Source organism: Tachysurus vachellii, chromosome 3 (genome assembly GCF_030014155.1).
Source record: "Tachysurus vachellii isolate PV-2020 chromosome 3, HZAU_Pvac_v1, whole genome shotgun sequence".
In the NCBI taxonomy this organism is placed as follows: Eukaryota; Metazoa; Chordata; class Actinopteri; order Siluriformes; family Bagridae; genus Tachysurus; species Tachysurus vachellii.
In genome coordinates this window covers 19,001,362-19,016,956 of record NC_083462.1, presented here as the reverse complement: position 1 = coordinate 19,016,956, position 15,595 = coordinate 19,001,362, and the positions used below count along the sequence as shown (strand labels likewise).

The window sequence follows — 15,595 nt, the reverse complement described above, 5'->3', positions numbered from 1 at the left end:
GTGTATGATTTCACACATTCACATACACACCTATTTTCTTTTTTTTCTGTATATTCTACAGTCATCATCTTTGGCACTATTAAAAAAACAGTCAAATCTAGAACCATAAAAGGTTCCACCAGTGTCTCTCTGTGGTGCTCTTAATTGCTCCATGTAGAGTAATTTGAATCTAGAACCTTTTTTAGAGAACCAAACAATACCCCTAACTATACAACCAACCAAGAGAAGAACCATTTTTCTTTGATTATATGAAGAAATATTAGTATTTGACTATCAGGAAGAGATACAGAGTTACTAGAACCTTCTTTTTCTTTTCCAAAAAACAGTTTTTTGACAGATGGTATTATTAATCTGTGATCTAGTGAACCAGCATCGATGTATTTATTGATAGAGACTTTAAAAGCACTTCTGAAAGTTGCTCTGGGCGTCTGGGAGTCTTCAATTCAATCTCCTAACAGTGAGAATGTCTCCAAACAGCTGTACAGAAATATAAAAATTTAGAATAGAAAAGACAACGTTTAAAAATAAATATATATTTATAAATAATGAGCAAGTCTGAGGAAACCTTTAGAGGAACCAGACTCAAAAGGGAACCAATGCTCATCTGAGTGACACCAGAGCGTGAGATTATAAATAATGTCCTTTTTAACACTAATTCTTTCCTGCCAAAGCCATCAAATGTTCAATGATAGATATACGATAGTTAAACTCCAGGGTTACTGGTTAGAAGACTGAGGCCCCTGCACCTCCGAACTGCCTCCTTTGGGTCCTTCAGATGATCTGCTCCATAATAAAAAATACTGTGTATACTTTACATTTTCAATGCAGACACTGGAAAGGTGTTATTATGTCATAAAATATAACAGCCAATCAGGTTTCAGTATGCAAATGACATTAAGGAAACACAGGTTTACCAAGGGAATGTGTGTGTGTTTTCTTATTCAGTATAATGAATAAATCCTATATCTCTTTTCTTCTTTTGCCTTTTTCTATCGATATGTGCCACATCAAGCTGTTTATAATTCAGTGTGTAATGATTCAAATTATTTGTAGTGCTTGGTATGTTTTAATCAGAATAGTGTGAGAACACTAGATGAGCACCAGACGGCGCCATGAGATTCCTCATGAGATACAAGAAGCCCGTCTACAAGACCACTTTTATTACTTCACCAGTACTTCCAGCACTGACACTGAAAAGAAATAAAAAAGAGGAGAAGAGAAGTAAAAAAAAAAGTGTCATTTATGTCATTTATTTCAGTGAGTGTGGAAATGAGTTAGTTAGTTAATATGGTTGGTGGGTAGGCAGTGTGTATTATCAGTTGCTTTTTTAAATGTATTTATTTTATTTTATTTTTATATTTTGTTGGTTAGTATTACTAGTTATGCTATGTATCTATGGTATATATTAGCGCAGTCAGCTGGATCATCTGAAGGACGTAGTCAGCTGGTTGATTAGTTAAGGTGTATATTATTATTATTATTATTATTATTATTATTATTATTATCAGAATAGTTGTAAGTTAGTGTAGAGTAATAAGTGAGCAATAACTAGTAATGTAGAGTAAGAATAAGTTAATTAGAAACTTAGTTATTTTATTAAGTTACTTTGTTATTTTGTTATTCAGTGGTTTTAGTGTGTGTATGTGGTCTGCAGGTCAGAGTAGTTAGTTAGTTAGTTAGTTGGTTAGTTAGTTAGTTAATGTGTGATTTGTAGGTGAGAATAGATATACTTTATTTAGATATTATGTACATGTACAGTGCATGTCAGAGTAGTTAGTTTAGTTAGTTATTTAGTGTGTGCTCAGTGCAGACTAATTATTTAGTTTGTTTGATAGTTTAGTTAGTTGGTGGGTGCACAGTCTAGTTAGTTAACAGCTAGCTAACTGTGTAACTAGCTAGCTAATTAGTGTTTGCACAGTGCAGGTTTTACTAGTTAACTATTTAGTTAGTGTTTGGTTAGTTGGCGGTGCACAGTCTAGTTAGTTAGTTAGTGTTTGCACAGTGCAGGTTTTACTAGTTAATTATTTAGTTAGTGTTTAGTTAATTGGCAGGTGCACAGTCTAGTTAGTTAGTTAGCTAGTTAGTTAGTGTTTGCACAGTGCATGTTTTATTAGTTAATTATTTAGTTAGTGTTTAGTTAGTTAGTGTTTAGTTAGTTGGCAGGTGCACAGTGCAGGTTTTACTAGTTAATTATTTAATTAGTTGGTTAGTGTGTGCACAGTGCAGGTTTTACTAGTTAATTATTTAGTTAGTGTTTAGTTAGCTAATGTGTGCACAGTGCAAGATTTACTAGTTAACTATTTAGTTATTGTATAGTTAGTTAGTGTTTAGTTAGTTGGCAGGTACACAGTGCAGGTTTTACTAGTTAATTATTTAGTTAGTGTTTAGTTAGTTGGTTAGTGTGTGCACAGTGCAGGTTTTACTAGTTAATTATTTAGTTAGTTACTGTTTAGTTAGTGTTTAGTTAGTTAGTGTGTGCACAGTGCAGGTCAGAGTCCTCGGTGCGGGGCGCAGTTTCAGTTTCCGGTTTTGCTTCAACACTGAAGAGAGAGAGAGAGTAAGAGAGAGAGGACGCTCTGAACCGCGGTCCTGAATCCGGACATTATTTCACTAATTTGTCGGCGTGTCTGTAGTGCGTGTGATCACAAGCGTGTTGTTTAGGAGTTGATGTGAGACTGTAATGTCTTCATGAACAAACTCTACTACAACACACAACTTCTCTAATGACCGCTTTAGTGCCATCGTAATGGCAACAAAGGTAAGCTTTTATCTTATTTACTTTGTGCTAAGGTTTAAAGTCGTGTGTTGTTTTTATTTCAATCTGCTTTAAAATAAAAACGCGACTGTTTTGTGGCACGCGCCAACATTCCGTTCTGGCGTGTTTAGTTTCACACGTTTTACACGTTTTACTTTTACATGCGAACATTGTGCCGAATACGCTCATTAAATGGGTTAAAAAATATATGATGACGTCGAAATATGAACATATTTGAGACGTTTTTCCGTAAACATGGGAGGGAAAATTGTATCATTAGGAGAGTCTTGTGACATTTCACTCCTCTTCCAGTGCGGGTCATGACGTCGCGCAAAGCATGATGGGATATGTAGTTTATATTGATTAGCATAGCGCTGTAGCTTATTCTGTTGCGTTCCAGGTTTTATTTTACGTTCTAGGTTCTATTTTATTTGACTACATGCTGCTTTAACCACTAATAAATTACCTGAAGATATCAGTTTGCTTTGTTTTATGTGGTTTTATAAGGTCTCAAGCTGTTTAGCTAAGTAGTTAAGTCAGTAATCTAAAGTTCAGATTCAGAAACCGAATCATAAAGAGTTTATTGCCTAAGGATTCTGTTTGTCATACACTTCCAGTGCACAGAGACAACACACAGACAATGAAAATAAGATGAGGGGGGAAAAAATACAAAAATAAATTGAAAAATCAACAGATAGTATGTACAGTTGTGCTACAGATGATAGAATGGAATAGAATAGAATTGAGATGTAGAGATGAACTGGGATGGAGGTGGTAACTATTGCGTAAACATTTAACTTTTCACGAGGTAGATCGTCTCATGGGATTGTTACGGACGAAGCCGCCCCGGAGACCGTCGTGCCTTCTTTTGACCCAATATTGTGTCAGTCAGCTGTATGTTCTAGTCTTTATCAGCAATCAGGAGTTTACGATGACCTATTAGTACCTCAGGAGCTCTCGGTTGCACTATTATAAACTGTTGTAGAAAGCACATTATTTACATTTACATTATTTCCTGTCCAGTGTCACCTAAATGAGGATGAGGTTCACTTCTGAGTCTGGTTCCTCTCAATGTTTCTTCCTCATGTCTTCTCAGGGAGTTTTTCCTTGCCACCGTCGACTCCGGCTTGCTCATTAGGGATAGGGATAGATATATAGTATCGTAAATTTTAAGTTAATCTTTTTAAAATTAATTTTAAACTCCTTCTTCTTCTTCTTCTTCCTCCTCCTCTTCTTCTTCTTATTATTTTTATTTTTCTCTCCTGGTTCCACACTTCTGTAAAGCTGCTTTGAGACAAAAGCGCTATACAAATAAATTGAAAAATTAAAAAAAATAAATTGATTGTCGGGGGGAAGAAACTGTTCTTGTGTCTGGTTGTGCTGGTATTTTGAGGCTCTGTAGCGCCGTCCAGGTGGAGGGTTCCAGAGTGATTTTTCTGAGCCCTTTTCCTCATTTTGGATCTACACAGTTCTTGAAGGGTGGGCAGAGGAACACCAATAATCCTTTGGGTCCTTTGTGTTAAGTAGCAATAACCAAACCATATCATTATAATTCCAAAGCCATCTCCAGCATCAGCGTTAAAATGATTAAAACATTTGGAGTGTTGTTATAGGAAAGTAATCAACCGTTGTTTAATAACACACTCCATTTTATCATATTTTCCCTAAAACAGCACAAGTCTTCCTTACTGTAAAGTACAATATGCCATTTTGTTTTCCTTATTTGAGTTTATTATTTAAAGAAAATTAACCAAAAATAAAAAAAAGCAGAATTAAACATCAATTATACAACAAATAAGGTTGATGGTTTAATATAAGAAACGAAAGAAATGAAGTTGATAGTGTGTAAATTATTCAGTTCAAAGCACACACACACACACACACACACACACACAGACTCTCTTGTTGCCTGAGTAGGCCTCTTGCATAGAGGAGCCCTTCACACTGCTCCTACAGCTTATACCGGTGTGTGTGTGTGTGTGTGTGTGTGTGTGTGTGTGTGTGTTGGGGGCTGGGGTGGGGGTGGAATAAGGATTCCTTTGTAGTTAGAAACTTCATTGCTTTAGTAATTGTAAATCATTATCCGAATTATTCATACATTATCTTTGTTTTGAGTGCTGGAGCTGTGCTGGAGCTGTACAGGATGCAGGAAGTCTCTGGGTCTAAAAGACAGAAATAAATTCCACCATGTTGCTACTCTTATTCATTTAAAGTTTTGCTTAATGTTGTGGAACATCTGTAAAACAAAGTTCCTGTAATCACTAACATTACAGCAGCTATGAACAGTCATTACCTCACTGGGCTTTCTTTTTTTCTCTCTTTCTTAATGGTAATAAATTGAGAAAATAAAACACCTTATTGTCTTATTATATGTTACAGAGAAACCGTAAAGTGTCAGAAAAGCCATGTCAGAAATTTACAAAGTGCTGACACTGAAAACGCTTTCCATAAACGTTACACAGCATATAATGTATAGCATCTGCCTCGTGTCTCCTTGTGAATGAGCTGTTACTATGGAAACAATGACTAATTAAAACAGGCTCGTTATTATAAACCTTCCATTTGCAGCTGCGTTAGTGACACAGCTGGTTGGATACAAGAATAGTGCTATAAGACAGAAGTGATCTCCCATTACGAGCCTGGTTTCAGAAAAGAAAACTGATCATGATGATCTGCAGTGTCACTATGAACAGAGCCAATAGTCTTTATTATTAGTTGGCGGCTTCATCACAAACACATCTTACACCCGTTGACATGTTTCTGTAAAAGTCAGAGCTGGTAATACATACCACTGAAATAACGGCTCTGCAGTTTTTTTAAAGGCACGTTAAAACAATAAACAATACAAGCAAATGAAGCTAAAAACTAAACTGTTTTTATCCTCGTGTGTATTGGGTTTGTGGAACAAGAAGAGCCAGTTTTATCTCTTGTGATGTCTTTGCCCTGATATCAACAATCACCTCTGAGTAATAACACTGAAGCTGGTTCAGGAAATAGTGTGTGTGTATGTGAGTGTGTGTGTGTGTGTGTATATGTCAGTGTGTGTGTGAGTATACATGTCTGTTCATGTTGTTCTCTGTTTGCTTGCACAGGCACAGGTTTTATACGACTTTGCAGCAGAGCCGGGCAACAACGAGCTGTCGGTGAGAGAGGGTGAGACCATCACAATCACCAACCAGGTAACTGACTGCATAACTCAATGCTATGTAAATCTGACAGTTGTATATAAGACTGCTGTGTCATTGCTGTCACTCTCAATGTTTTATACACCTGACAATTGACAACTAGAAAATTGACTGCAGCGTAATTACTGTAACTCTCAGTGCTTTATATAAACCTGGCAGCTGTGTAAATGACTACAGCGTCATTACTGTAACTCTCAGTGCTTTTATATAAACCTGACAGCTGTATAAATGACTGCAGCGTCATTACTGTAACTCAGTGCTTTTATATAAACCTGACAGCTGTATAAATGACTGCAGCGTCATTACTGTAACTCAGTGCTTTATATAAACCCAACAGCTGTATAAATGACTGCAGCGTCATTACTGTAACTCTCAGTGCTTTATATAAACCTGACAGCTGTATAAATGACTGCAGCATCATTACTGTAACTCTCAGTGCTTTATATAAACCTGACAGCTGTATAAATGACTGCAGCGTCATTGCTGTAACTCTCAGTGCTTTATATAAACCCAACAGCTGTATAAATGACTGCAGCGTCATTACTGTAACTCAGTGCTTTATATAAACCTGACAGCTGTATAAATGACTGCAGCATCATTACTGTAACTCTCAGTGCTTTATATAAACCTGACAGCTGTATAAATGACTGCAGCATCATTACTGTAACTCTCAGTGCTTTATATAAACCCAACAGCTGTATAAATGACTGCAGCGTCATTACTGTAACTCTCAGTGCTTTATATAAACCTGACAGCTGTATAAATGACTGCAGCGTCATTGCTGTAACTCTCAGTGCTTTATATAAACCCAACAGCTGTATAAATGACTGCAGCGTCATTACTGTAACTCAGTGCTTTATATAAACCTGACAGCTGTATAAATGACTGCAGCATCATTACTGTAACTCAGTGCTTTATATAAACATAACAGCTATGTAAATGACTGCAGCATCATTACTGTAACTCTCAGTGCTTTATATAAACCTGACAGCTATATAAATGACTGCAGCGTCATTACTGTAACTCTCAGTGCTTTATATAAACCTGACAGCTGTATAAATGACTGCAGCATCATTACTGTAACTCAGTGCTTTATATAAACCCGACAGCTGTATAAATGACTGCAGCGTCATTACTGTAACTCAGTGCTTTATATAAACGTAACAGCTGTATAAATGACTGCAGCGTCATTACTGTAACTCAGTGCTTTATATAAACCCGACAGCTGTATAAATGACTGCAGCGTCATTACTGTAACTCAGTGCTTTATATAAACCCGACAGCTGTATAAATGACTGCAGCGTCATTACTGTAACTCAGTGCTTTATATAAACCCGACAGCTGTATAAATGACTGCAGCGTCATTACTGTAACTCAGTGCTTTATATAAACATAACAGCTGCGTAAATGACTGCAGCGTCATTACTGTAACTCTCAGTGCTTTATATAAACCTGACAGCTGTATAAATGACTGCAGCGTCATTACTGTAACTCAGTGCTTTATATAAACCTGACAGCTATATAAATGACTGCAGCGTCATTACTGTAACTCAGTGCTTTATATAAACCCAACAGCTGTATAAATGACTGCAGCGTCATTACTGTAACTCTCAGTGCTTTATATAAACCTGACAGCTGTATAAATGACTGCAGCGTCATTACTGTAACTCTCAGTGCTTTATATAAACCCAACAGCTGTATAAATGACTGCAGCGTCATTACTGTAACTCTCAGTGCTTTATATAAACCTGACAGCTGTATAAATGACTGCAGCGTCATTGCTGTAACTCTCAGTGCTTTATATAAACCCAACAGCTGTATAAATGACTGCAGCGTCATTACTGTAACTCTCAGTGCTTTATATAAACCTGACAGCTGTATAAATGACTGCAGCGTCATTACTGTAACTCAGTGCTTTATATAAACCTGACAGCTGTATAAATGACTGCAGCGTCATTACTGTAACTCAGTGCTTTATATAAACCTGACAGCTGTATAAATGACTGCAGCGTCATTACTGTAACTCAGTGCTTTATATAAACATAACAGCTATGTAAATGACTGCAGCGTCATTACTGTAACTCTCAGTGCTTTATATAAACCTGACAGCTGTATAAATGACTGCAGCATCATTACTGTAACTCAGTGCTTTATATAAACCCAACAGCTGTATAAATGACTGCAGCGTCATTACTGTAACTCTCAGTGCTTTATATAAACCTGACAGCTGTATAAATGACTGCAGCATCATTACTGTAACTCTCAGTGCTTTATATAAACCCAACAGCTGTATAAATGACTGCAGCGTCATTACTGTAACTCTCAGTGCTTTATATAAACCTGACAGCTGTATAAATGACTGCAGCGTCATTACTGTAACTCAGTGCTTTTATATAAACCTGACAGCTGTATAAATGACTGCAGCGTCATTACTGTAACTCTCAGTGCTTTATATAAACCTGACAGCTGTATAAATGACTGCAGCATCATTACTGTAACTCAGTGCTTTATATAAACCCGACAGCTGTATAAATGACTGCAGCGTCATTACTGTAACTCAGTGCTTTATATAAACGTAACAGCTGTATAAATGACTGCAGCGTCATTACTGTAACTCTCAGTGCTTTATATAAACCCAACAGCTGTATAAATGACTGCAGCATCATTACTGTAACTCAGTGCTTTATATAAACGTAACAGCTGTATAAATGACTGCAGCGTCATTACTGTAACTCAGTGCTTTATATAAACATAACAGCTGCGTAAATGACTGCAGCGTCATTACTGTAACTCTCAGTGCTTTTATATAAACCTGACAGCTGTATAAATGACTGCAGCGTCATTACTGTAACTCAGTGCTTTATATAAACCTGACAGCTGTATAAATGACTGCAGCGTCATTACTGTAACTCAGTGCTTTATATAAACCCGACAGCTGTATAAATGACTGCAGCGTCATTACTGTAACTCAGTGCTTTATATAAACGTAACAGCTGTGTAAATGACTGCAGCGTCATTACTGTAACTCTAAGTGCTTTATATAAACCTGACAGCTATATAAATGACTGCAGCATCATTAATGTTACTCTCAGTGCTTTATATAAACCTGACAGCTGTATAAATGACTGCAGTGTCATTACTGTAACTCTCAGTGCTTTATATAAACCTGACAGGTGTATGTGTTTTATTCCTGTAACTCTAAGTGCATTTCCTTGCTTTTCTCAGAACATAGGTGGAGGATGGATCGAAGCACGGAACAGCAGAGGCGAGGTCGGCCTGGTGCCTGAGGACTATGTGGAGGTAAAGCTGAATGAATACATACTCTAAGGAATTCACACACAGTCACAAGGCTTGGCATTATACGCACTCTCCCAAACATGCACGTTTATGAATATTCACCCTGTGTGCATGCGTGCGTGTGTTAGACGTTTCCTGTGAAGGAAGGAAACTGCCAAAGTAGGGAATTAGTGACAGGAAATGCTTTTTCTTCTCACAGTCCACACGTGACATATTTACTGGCCTTCATGACCTCTAGTGCCACTTTCTTTTGTGTTGCCTTATGGTGGGAGTTTACTGAGTATACAGAAGACTGTGTATAGCACAGGGGTGTGTTAATTCTGTCTGAAAAGGCTTCCTTTGAAAAAAAAAATGCATTCATTAACAAAATCTCAAATATAAATGTTTATATATAAAATAATGTAAATATCAAGAAAAATAATAAGTCTATAAAAATTATTTTCCTCATATTAAGTGACCCAAAGTTAACCAAAGGCAAATTCTTAGGCTTTATAAGCTTTAAAATATGTAAATATTACATTATAAAGGTCTTTTTTATGGTGTTCGACATTAGAATTTATACTGATATTGACAAAATCATGGAGGTAAGTAAATGCATTACATTGTGAACCAAATGCCTAAATGTGACATGGCAGCATTTCTATCCTATTGCTCATCGATACTGACACAGTGGAACGTATGACAATGTCACATGCTATTTCTAACCCGTTATATGTCTGGGCGATCTGATCTGAGTAGAATATTGTTCAGCTTCTCTGTCTCCACTGAGCTCTGAAAGGTAAAAAGGATACCAGGTGCTGCTATGTGATGTGAATCATGGGATTAGCAGGTGATGAAAAGGAGACGTCGCTGCAACGACGTACACGGCTTGAAGCTCATTACGTAGACAACCCTGTAAATACAGTAGCTATGAATCATACTGGGCTCACTGCTATACTGTATACTGCAATTGAATAGACTCAATTTTAGTTCACCATATTCTCAGGAGATAATGAGTTTGTCACATATTTGTGATTACGCCAGAGATATGGCCCGGAGCCAACAGAAATTTTGTCATGCTGTGTGGGTGGGAGGGGCATAACGTCTATCACCTGTCAATCATTTCAAGTAAATAAAAATGATTGACGTGACTGATTCAGGTGGGACAAACATTTAGAGTTACCCCTAAACATAACTTTACCTCTCCTTTCTATGTAAAACTAATCCAACCTGAACAGTGCTTTCCATGATATCAGGTCTGTCTCACCTGTACAAATAAGGAATGTGATGTGTCCTCATTGTATTGTATTTGTCACTTCAATCTTCTTTACTTCTCCATTCACTTCTCTTTCACTTTCTTTAGATTCTTAATGCCATATTTGAGATAATAGATTGTTGGGATCTGGTTAGATGGTTCAGTATCAAGAGTGTCAAGACCAAAACCGCTCTGCTTTTGACTCCTGTGGCTAAACTCTTGTTGACTATTGTTTATAGGACAGTACTTCCTCTATATGGCTGCAGTCACACGGAGCCTACGGATTTGCATGCACAAATGTTTCTTTCGTGACACGTTAACACTGTTTACTCTGTGGTGAAGCGTCCACCCTTATTACGGATTTGCGTTAATACTGTGTTTGTTCGGTTTAACGTTTAAAAAAAATCAGCCAGTCGTAGGGTTGGAAATACTTGACGTCTTTCGGTTCTCTGATGTTTGATGTGAACGTTGAGTGAAGCTCTTGATCTGTATCTTCTAGATTTAATGATTGGCTCAGGGATAATTTCATATACTGCTAATAAAGAACATTTTGCTACTAAAGTGGTCAGAAAGTGTATATTTATCTATCTTGATCACTATATGGACTGATTGATCGACGGACAGATGGACGGGCAGATCATTGGACGGACAGATCATTGGACAGACTGATCAATGGACGGACTGATCAATGGACTAGTGGATGGACAGATTATTGGATGGACAGATTATTGGATGGACTGATTGATGGACTAATAGATAGACAGATTGATGTACGGATCAATGGATGGATTGATTGATGGCCCGATGGATGGACAGATTGATACAGTTTGATAGACTCATAATGTATGTATATTTATCTATTCAATCTATTCTTTTTTTATTCTATTCTGTATCTATTCTTGTGATTTATATAATTCTAAAGAAGAAATTTCTAGAAAAATATTTTTATAATTTAGTAGGTTTTTTGTATAGTGTGTTTCAGCTTTCCAGCTTTACAGAAATAATGCATCAATTCTGGGTCTAACTTTACTAATGAGTGAGCCAGAAGTGACAGTGATGAAGGAAAACTCCCTGGGACGATATGAAGAAGAAACCTTGAGACACGTCGTCCTGATCTGGGTGACACCCCAGAGTGAGAGGATGATAAATAATTTCTCTTCTCTCTTCTGTAACAGTTAGCGCTACAGTGTCAAAGTGTAACAGGGAAGCAGAGTTAGGGAAGAAGAGAGAGGGGAAAACCAGGGAGATTTCAAAACTGGAACCTTGTCTATGGGTTACGATGTGGAGTGTGTGTGTGTGTGTGTGTACATGTGTGTGGAGCAGGAGCAGATGCAGGACTGATAAACAGTTCAGTCACAGTGTAAACTCTCTCACTACCTTCACCTCCTCTCTCACACTATCTCTCTCAAACTCTCTCTCACTCACTGATGAACAAACATCTGGATGGTTTCATCTTAGAAACTTCTGGAAAGTTCCCTCCTGCTTTGTGTGTTGTCAAGCTTTTCTTTCATAGATGTTTTTTCTCTGAGATCCTCATCAGTGACCAGCTTCAAGGAACATTCCTTCTTGTACCACAGTGCTGTTGGGTTCTCAATTCTGATTGGTCAGGAGGAGGTGATTCATTTCCTGTCTCTGACAGTAGCGCAGCTGCACTTGTTATCATTTCTATAGTTGCAGTATGGCTTTGTGGACCCTCTGTGTCAACAACGACTAATAATGAACAAATAATGACTTGTGCCATAAATGTTATAATGAAAAGGCTGAAGGTTCGAGTGAAGTGAAGGAGCCTCCTGTCAGTGTTAATGTCAAAAAAGGAGAGCAACAATTCTTTTTCTACCCTAATCACTAGTTCACTAATACACTAATCCACTAAGCTTTAGTCCACAAATCACTAGTCCACTGGTCCACTAATCACTAGTCCAGTAGTCACTAGTCCACTTACTACTAGTCCACTGGTCCACTAATCACTAGTCCAGTAGTCACTAGTCCACTTACTACTAGTCCACTGGTCCACTAATCACTTGTCCAGGAGTCACTAGTCCACTTACTACTAGTCCAGTAGTCACTAGTCCACTTACTACTAGTCCACTGGTCCACTAATCACTAGTCCACTTACTACCAGTCCACTGGTCCACTAATCACTAGTCCAGTAGTCACTAGTCCACTTACTACTAGTCCACTGGTCCACTAATCACTAGTCCACTTACTACTAGTCCAATAGTCCACTAATCACTAGTCCAGGAGTCACTAGTCCACTAACTACTAGTTCACAAACTACTAGTCTACTAAGCACTGGTCCAATAGTCCACTAATTACTAGTCCACTAATTACTAGTCCACTAATTACTAGTCCAATAGGATAGTCCTATTAGATTAGATGTAGGCACAGATGTGTTACTTGGACATTCCACATCGAACTATAAACAGATTAAAAAAAGTTTGACACATTGTTCTTTTCATAGTCTGGAAATTGTTGTGGTGTAACAATTTGATTGAACGTCTTTGTCATGTCTCACTCCACAGTATTTTCAAAATAAATGTTGATATCAAACCCATTTCTGCTCTGAGACGCTCCAAGTGTTTGTTCATTTCATAAAAAGCAGCTCAGATTTGAGCTTTAACACTAAAATTCAGTGTAAAATTATCAACAGAGGGAAAAACACACGTCTTAAACACACTGAACACAACAATGTTTTGACGTCCTGACTCATTTTAGATCAGACTCACACACAACATCGGTCACTTCTTTATACTGATTGAAGTGGATTTCTATTTTGCCGGCAGAAAAAAGGTCACTTGGTTTTCTGGTAAAACGGATTAACCAGTACATGGTTGTTGATGATGTTCCTGTAATATCCTGTAGTGTCCTCCAGTGTTCTATTTTATGTATGAAATTGTTGGTGTTCATGTCTCTGCAGGTCAGTAAGCCTCAGGAGTTCACGGCAGGAGGAAGTGTGCCGCCCCTCGACCTGTCCATATTTGATAGTCATGCAGGAACAAGTAACACACAAGGCCAGGTGAGCTGCTACACCCATACACACACACACACACACCACTTCCTTCCCTTTTTTTCCTCTTTAAAGGGCATCTTCTGTGAAATTATTGAAAACAAACATGATGTGAAACTTTCTCTCTCTTCCTATCGAGTGTGGGTCTAGACGAAAGTCCAGACAAAACCTTTCAGCTTTAGGTTTTCACTCGAGGTGTTTTTATTTGGGATGAGAACATTGTCTTTATGCTCAGCAGTGAAATATCTAAAGCTTCCTTTATTTGGTCACTATCAAGAAGGATGGGAGTTCTTAAAAATGGTGAGGTAGAGAAGCAGTGCTGTGATGACAAAATGTGTGTGTCTGTACATATATACAGTGGGGTTTGAAAGTTTGGGCACCCCAGGTAAAAAATTTGTATTAATGTGCATAAAAAAGCCAAGAAAAGATGAAAAAATCTCCAAAAGGCATCAAATTACAGATTAAACATTCTTATAATTTGTAAAAAAAAAAAAAAAAAAAAAACGTTAGATTTTATTTCCATCATTTACACTTTCAAAATAATAGAAAACAGAAAAATGGCATCTGCAAAAGTTTGGGCATCCTGCAGAGTTTATACTGAGTTTATACCCCCTTTGGCAAGTATCACAGCTTGTAAACGCTTTTTGTAGCCAGTCAAGAGTCTTTCAATTCTTTTTTGAGGTATCTTCCCCCATTCTTCCTTACAAAAGTCTTCCAGTTTGAGATTTCTGGGCTGTCTGTCACACACTGCTCTTTTAAGGTCTATCCATAGATTTTCAATTATGTTGAGTTCAGGAGATTGTGAAGGCCATGGCAAAACCTTCAGTTTACGCCTCTTGATGTAATCTACCGTGGATTTTAAGGTGTGTTTAGGATCATTATCCATTTGTAGAAGCCATTCTCTCTTTAACTTCAGCTTCTTCACAGATGGCATCAAGTTAGAGTCCAAAATTTGCTGAAATTTGATTGAATCCATTTTTCCTTCTACTCATGAAATGTTCCCTGTGCCACTGGCTGCAATACAACCCCAAAGCATGCTTAACAGTTGGACAGAGGTTCTTTTCATTAAATTCTGTGCCCTTTCTTCTCCAAACGTACCTTTGCTCATTCTGGCCAAAAAGTTCTATTTTAACCTCATCGGTCCACAGAACTTGTTTCCAAAATGCACCAGGCTTGTCTATATGTTCATTTGCAAACTTCAGACGCTGATTTTTGTGGTGAGGACATAGAAGAGGTTTTCTTCTGATGACTCTTCCATGAAGACCATATTTGTACAAGTATCTCTTTATAGTGGAATGGTGTACCACGACTCCAGTGTCTGCCAGATCTTTCTGGAGGGAAAGATCTTCTCCTGCTTTGTGAGTGTCAACTATTTTCAGTTTCAGTTTTCTAGACAACTGCTTAGAAGAACCCATGGTGCTGATTGTTGGGGCAAGGTCAGATGAGTCTGGGCATTTAAAACCTTTGAGATTGACATCACCTGGTCTTTCCAGACGATGATTGAGAACAATCCATGACACTGTCAGGTCTCAGCTTTTCAAAGGGGGCAGTGCATGCTATAAACTCTGCAGGGTGCCCAAACTTTTGCAGACACCATTATTTTATTTTCTGTTATTTTGAAAGTGTAAATGATGGAAATAAAATCTAACTTTTTTGATAAATTATAAGAATGTTTAATCTGTAATGAAATTTTTTTTTTGTAATTTGACTTTTTGAGATTTTTCCATCTTTTCTTGGCTTCTTTATGCACATTAATACAAACTTTCAAACCCCACTGTATATGACTTGATATAATTTTTTTATAAATATGACACGCAGAGTGCCGTGATATTTCCCACAATACACCCCTCCTCCCCGTTCCTTATAATTAGTCTTGGATGAACTGTTACTATAGAAACAGTAACATTAATTAATAGCAATAACTTATTTGAACGAGTTTGTTCATCTAAAAACATACAACAGCCTGTTATACATTACACTGTTATATATTAAAACCATGCACACCGTCCAACCAATAAGATTCGAGTATGCCGTGAGCTGTTTTTGAAGCATCATGGATCAAAGCCTACGCTGTTGTTAGTGAATCACACGCTGAACTGTTACAGAACCTGACAGAT

The 15,595-nt window shown here is 37.5% G+C and overlaps 1 protein-coding gene across 2 annotated transcripts in view; it reads left to right on the top strand.

Moving 5' to 3' along the window:
* The first annotated feature begins 2,537 nt into the window (after positions 1-2,537).
* The window catches only part of snx9b (sorting nexin 9b), a 28,875-nt gene continuing 15,817 nt past the window's right edge, over positions 2,538-15,595 (top strand). The window contains exons 1-4 of one of the 2 annotated variants that reach the window (XM_060866152.1): positions 2,538-2,758; positions 5,848-5,934; positions 9,166-9,240; positions 13,389-13,487. In XM_060866152.1, coding sequence (XP_060722135.1) covers positions 2,747-2,758; positions 5,848-5,934; positions 9,166-9,240; positions 13,389-13,487 — 273 coding nt within the window. In that variant the 5' untranslated portion in view covers positions 2,538-2,746. The remainder of the gene's footprint in view (positions 2,759-5,847; positions 5,935-9,165; positions 9,241-13,388; positions 13,488-15,595) is intronic. The other variant, XM_060866153.1, reaches the window with a different exon arrangement.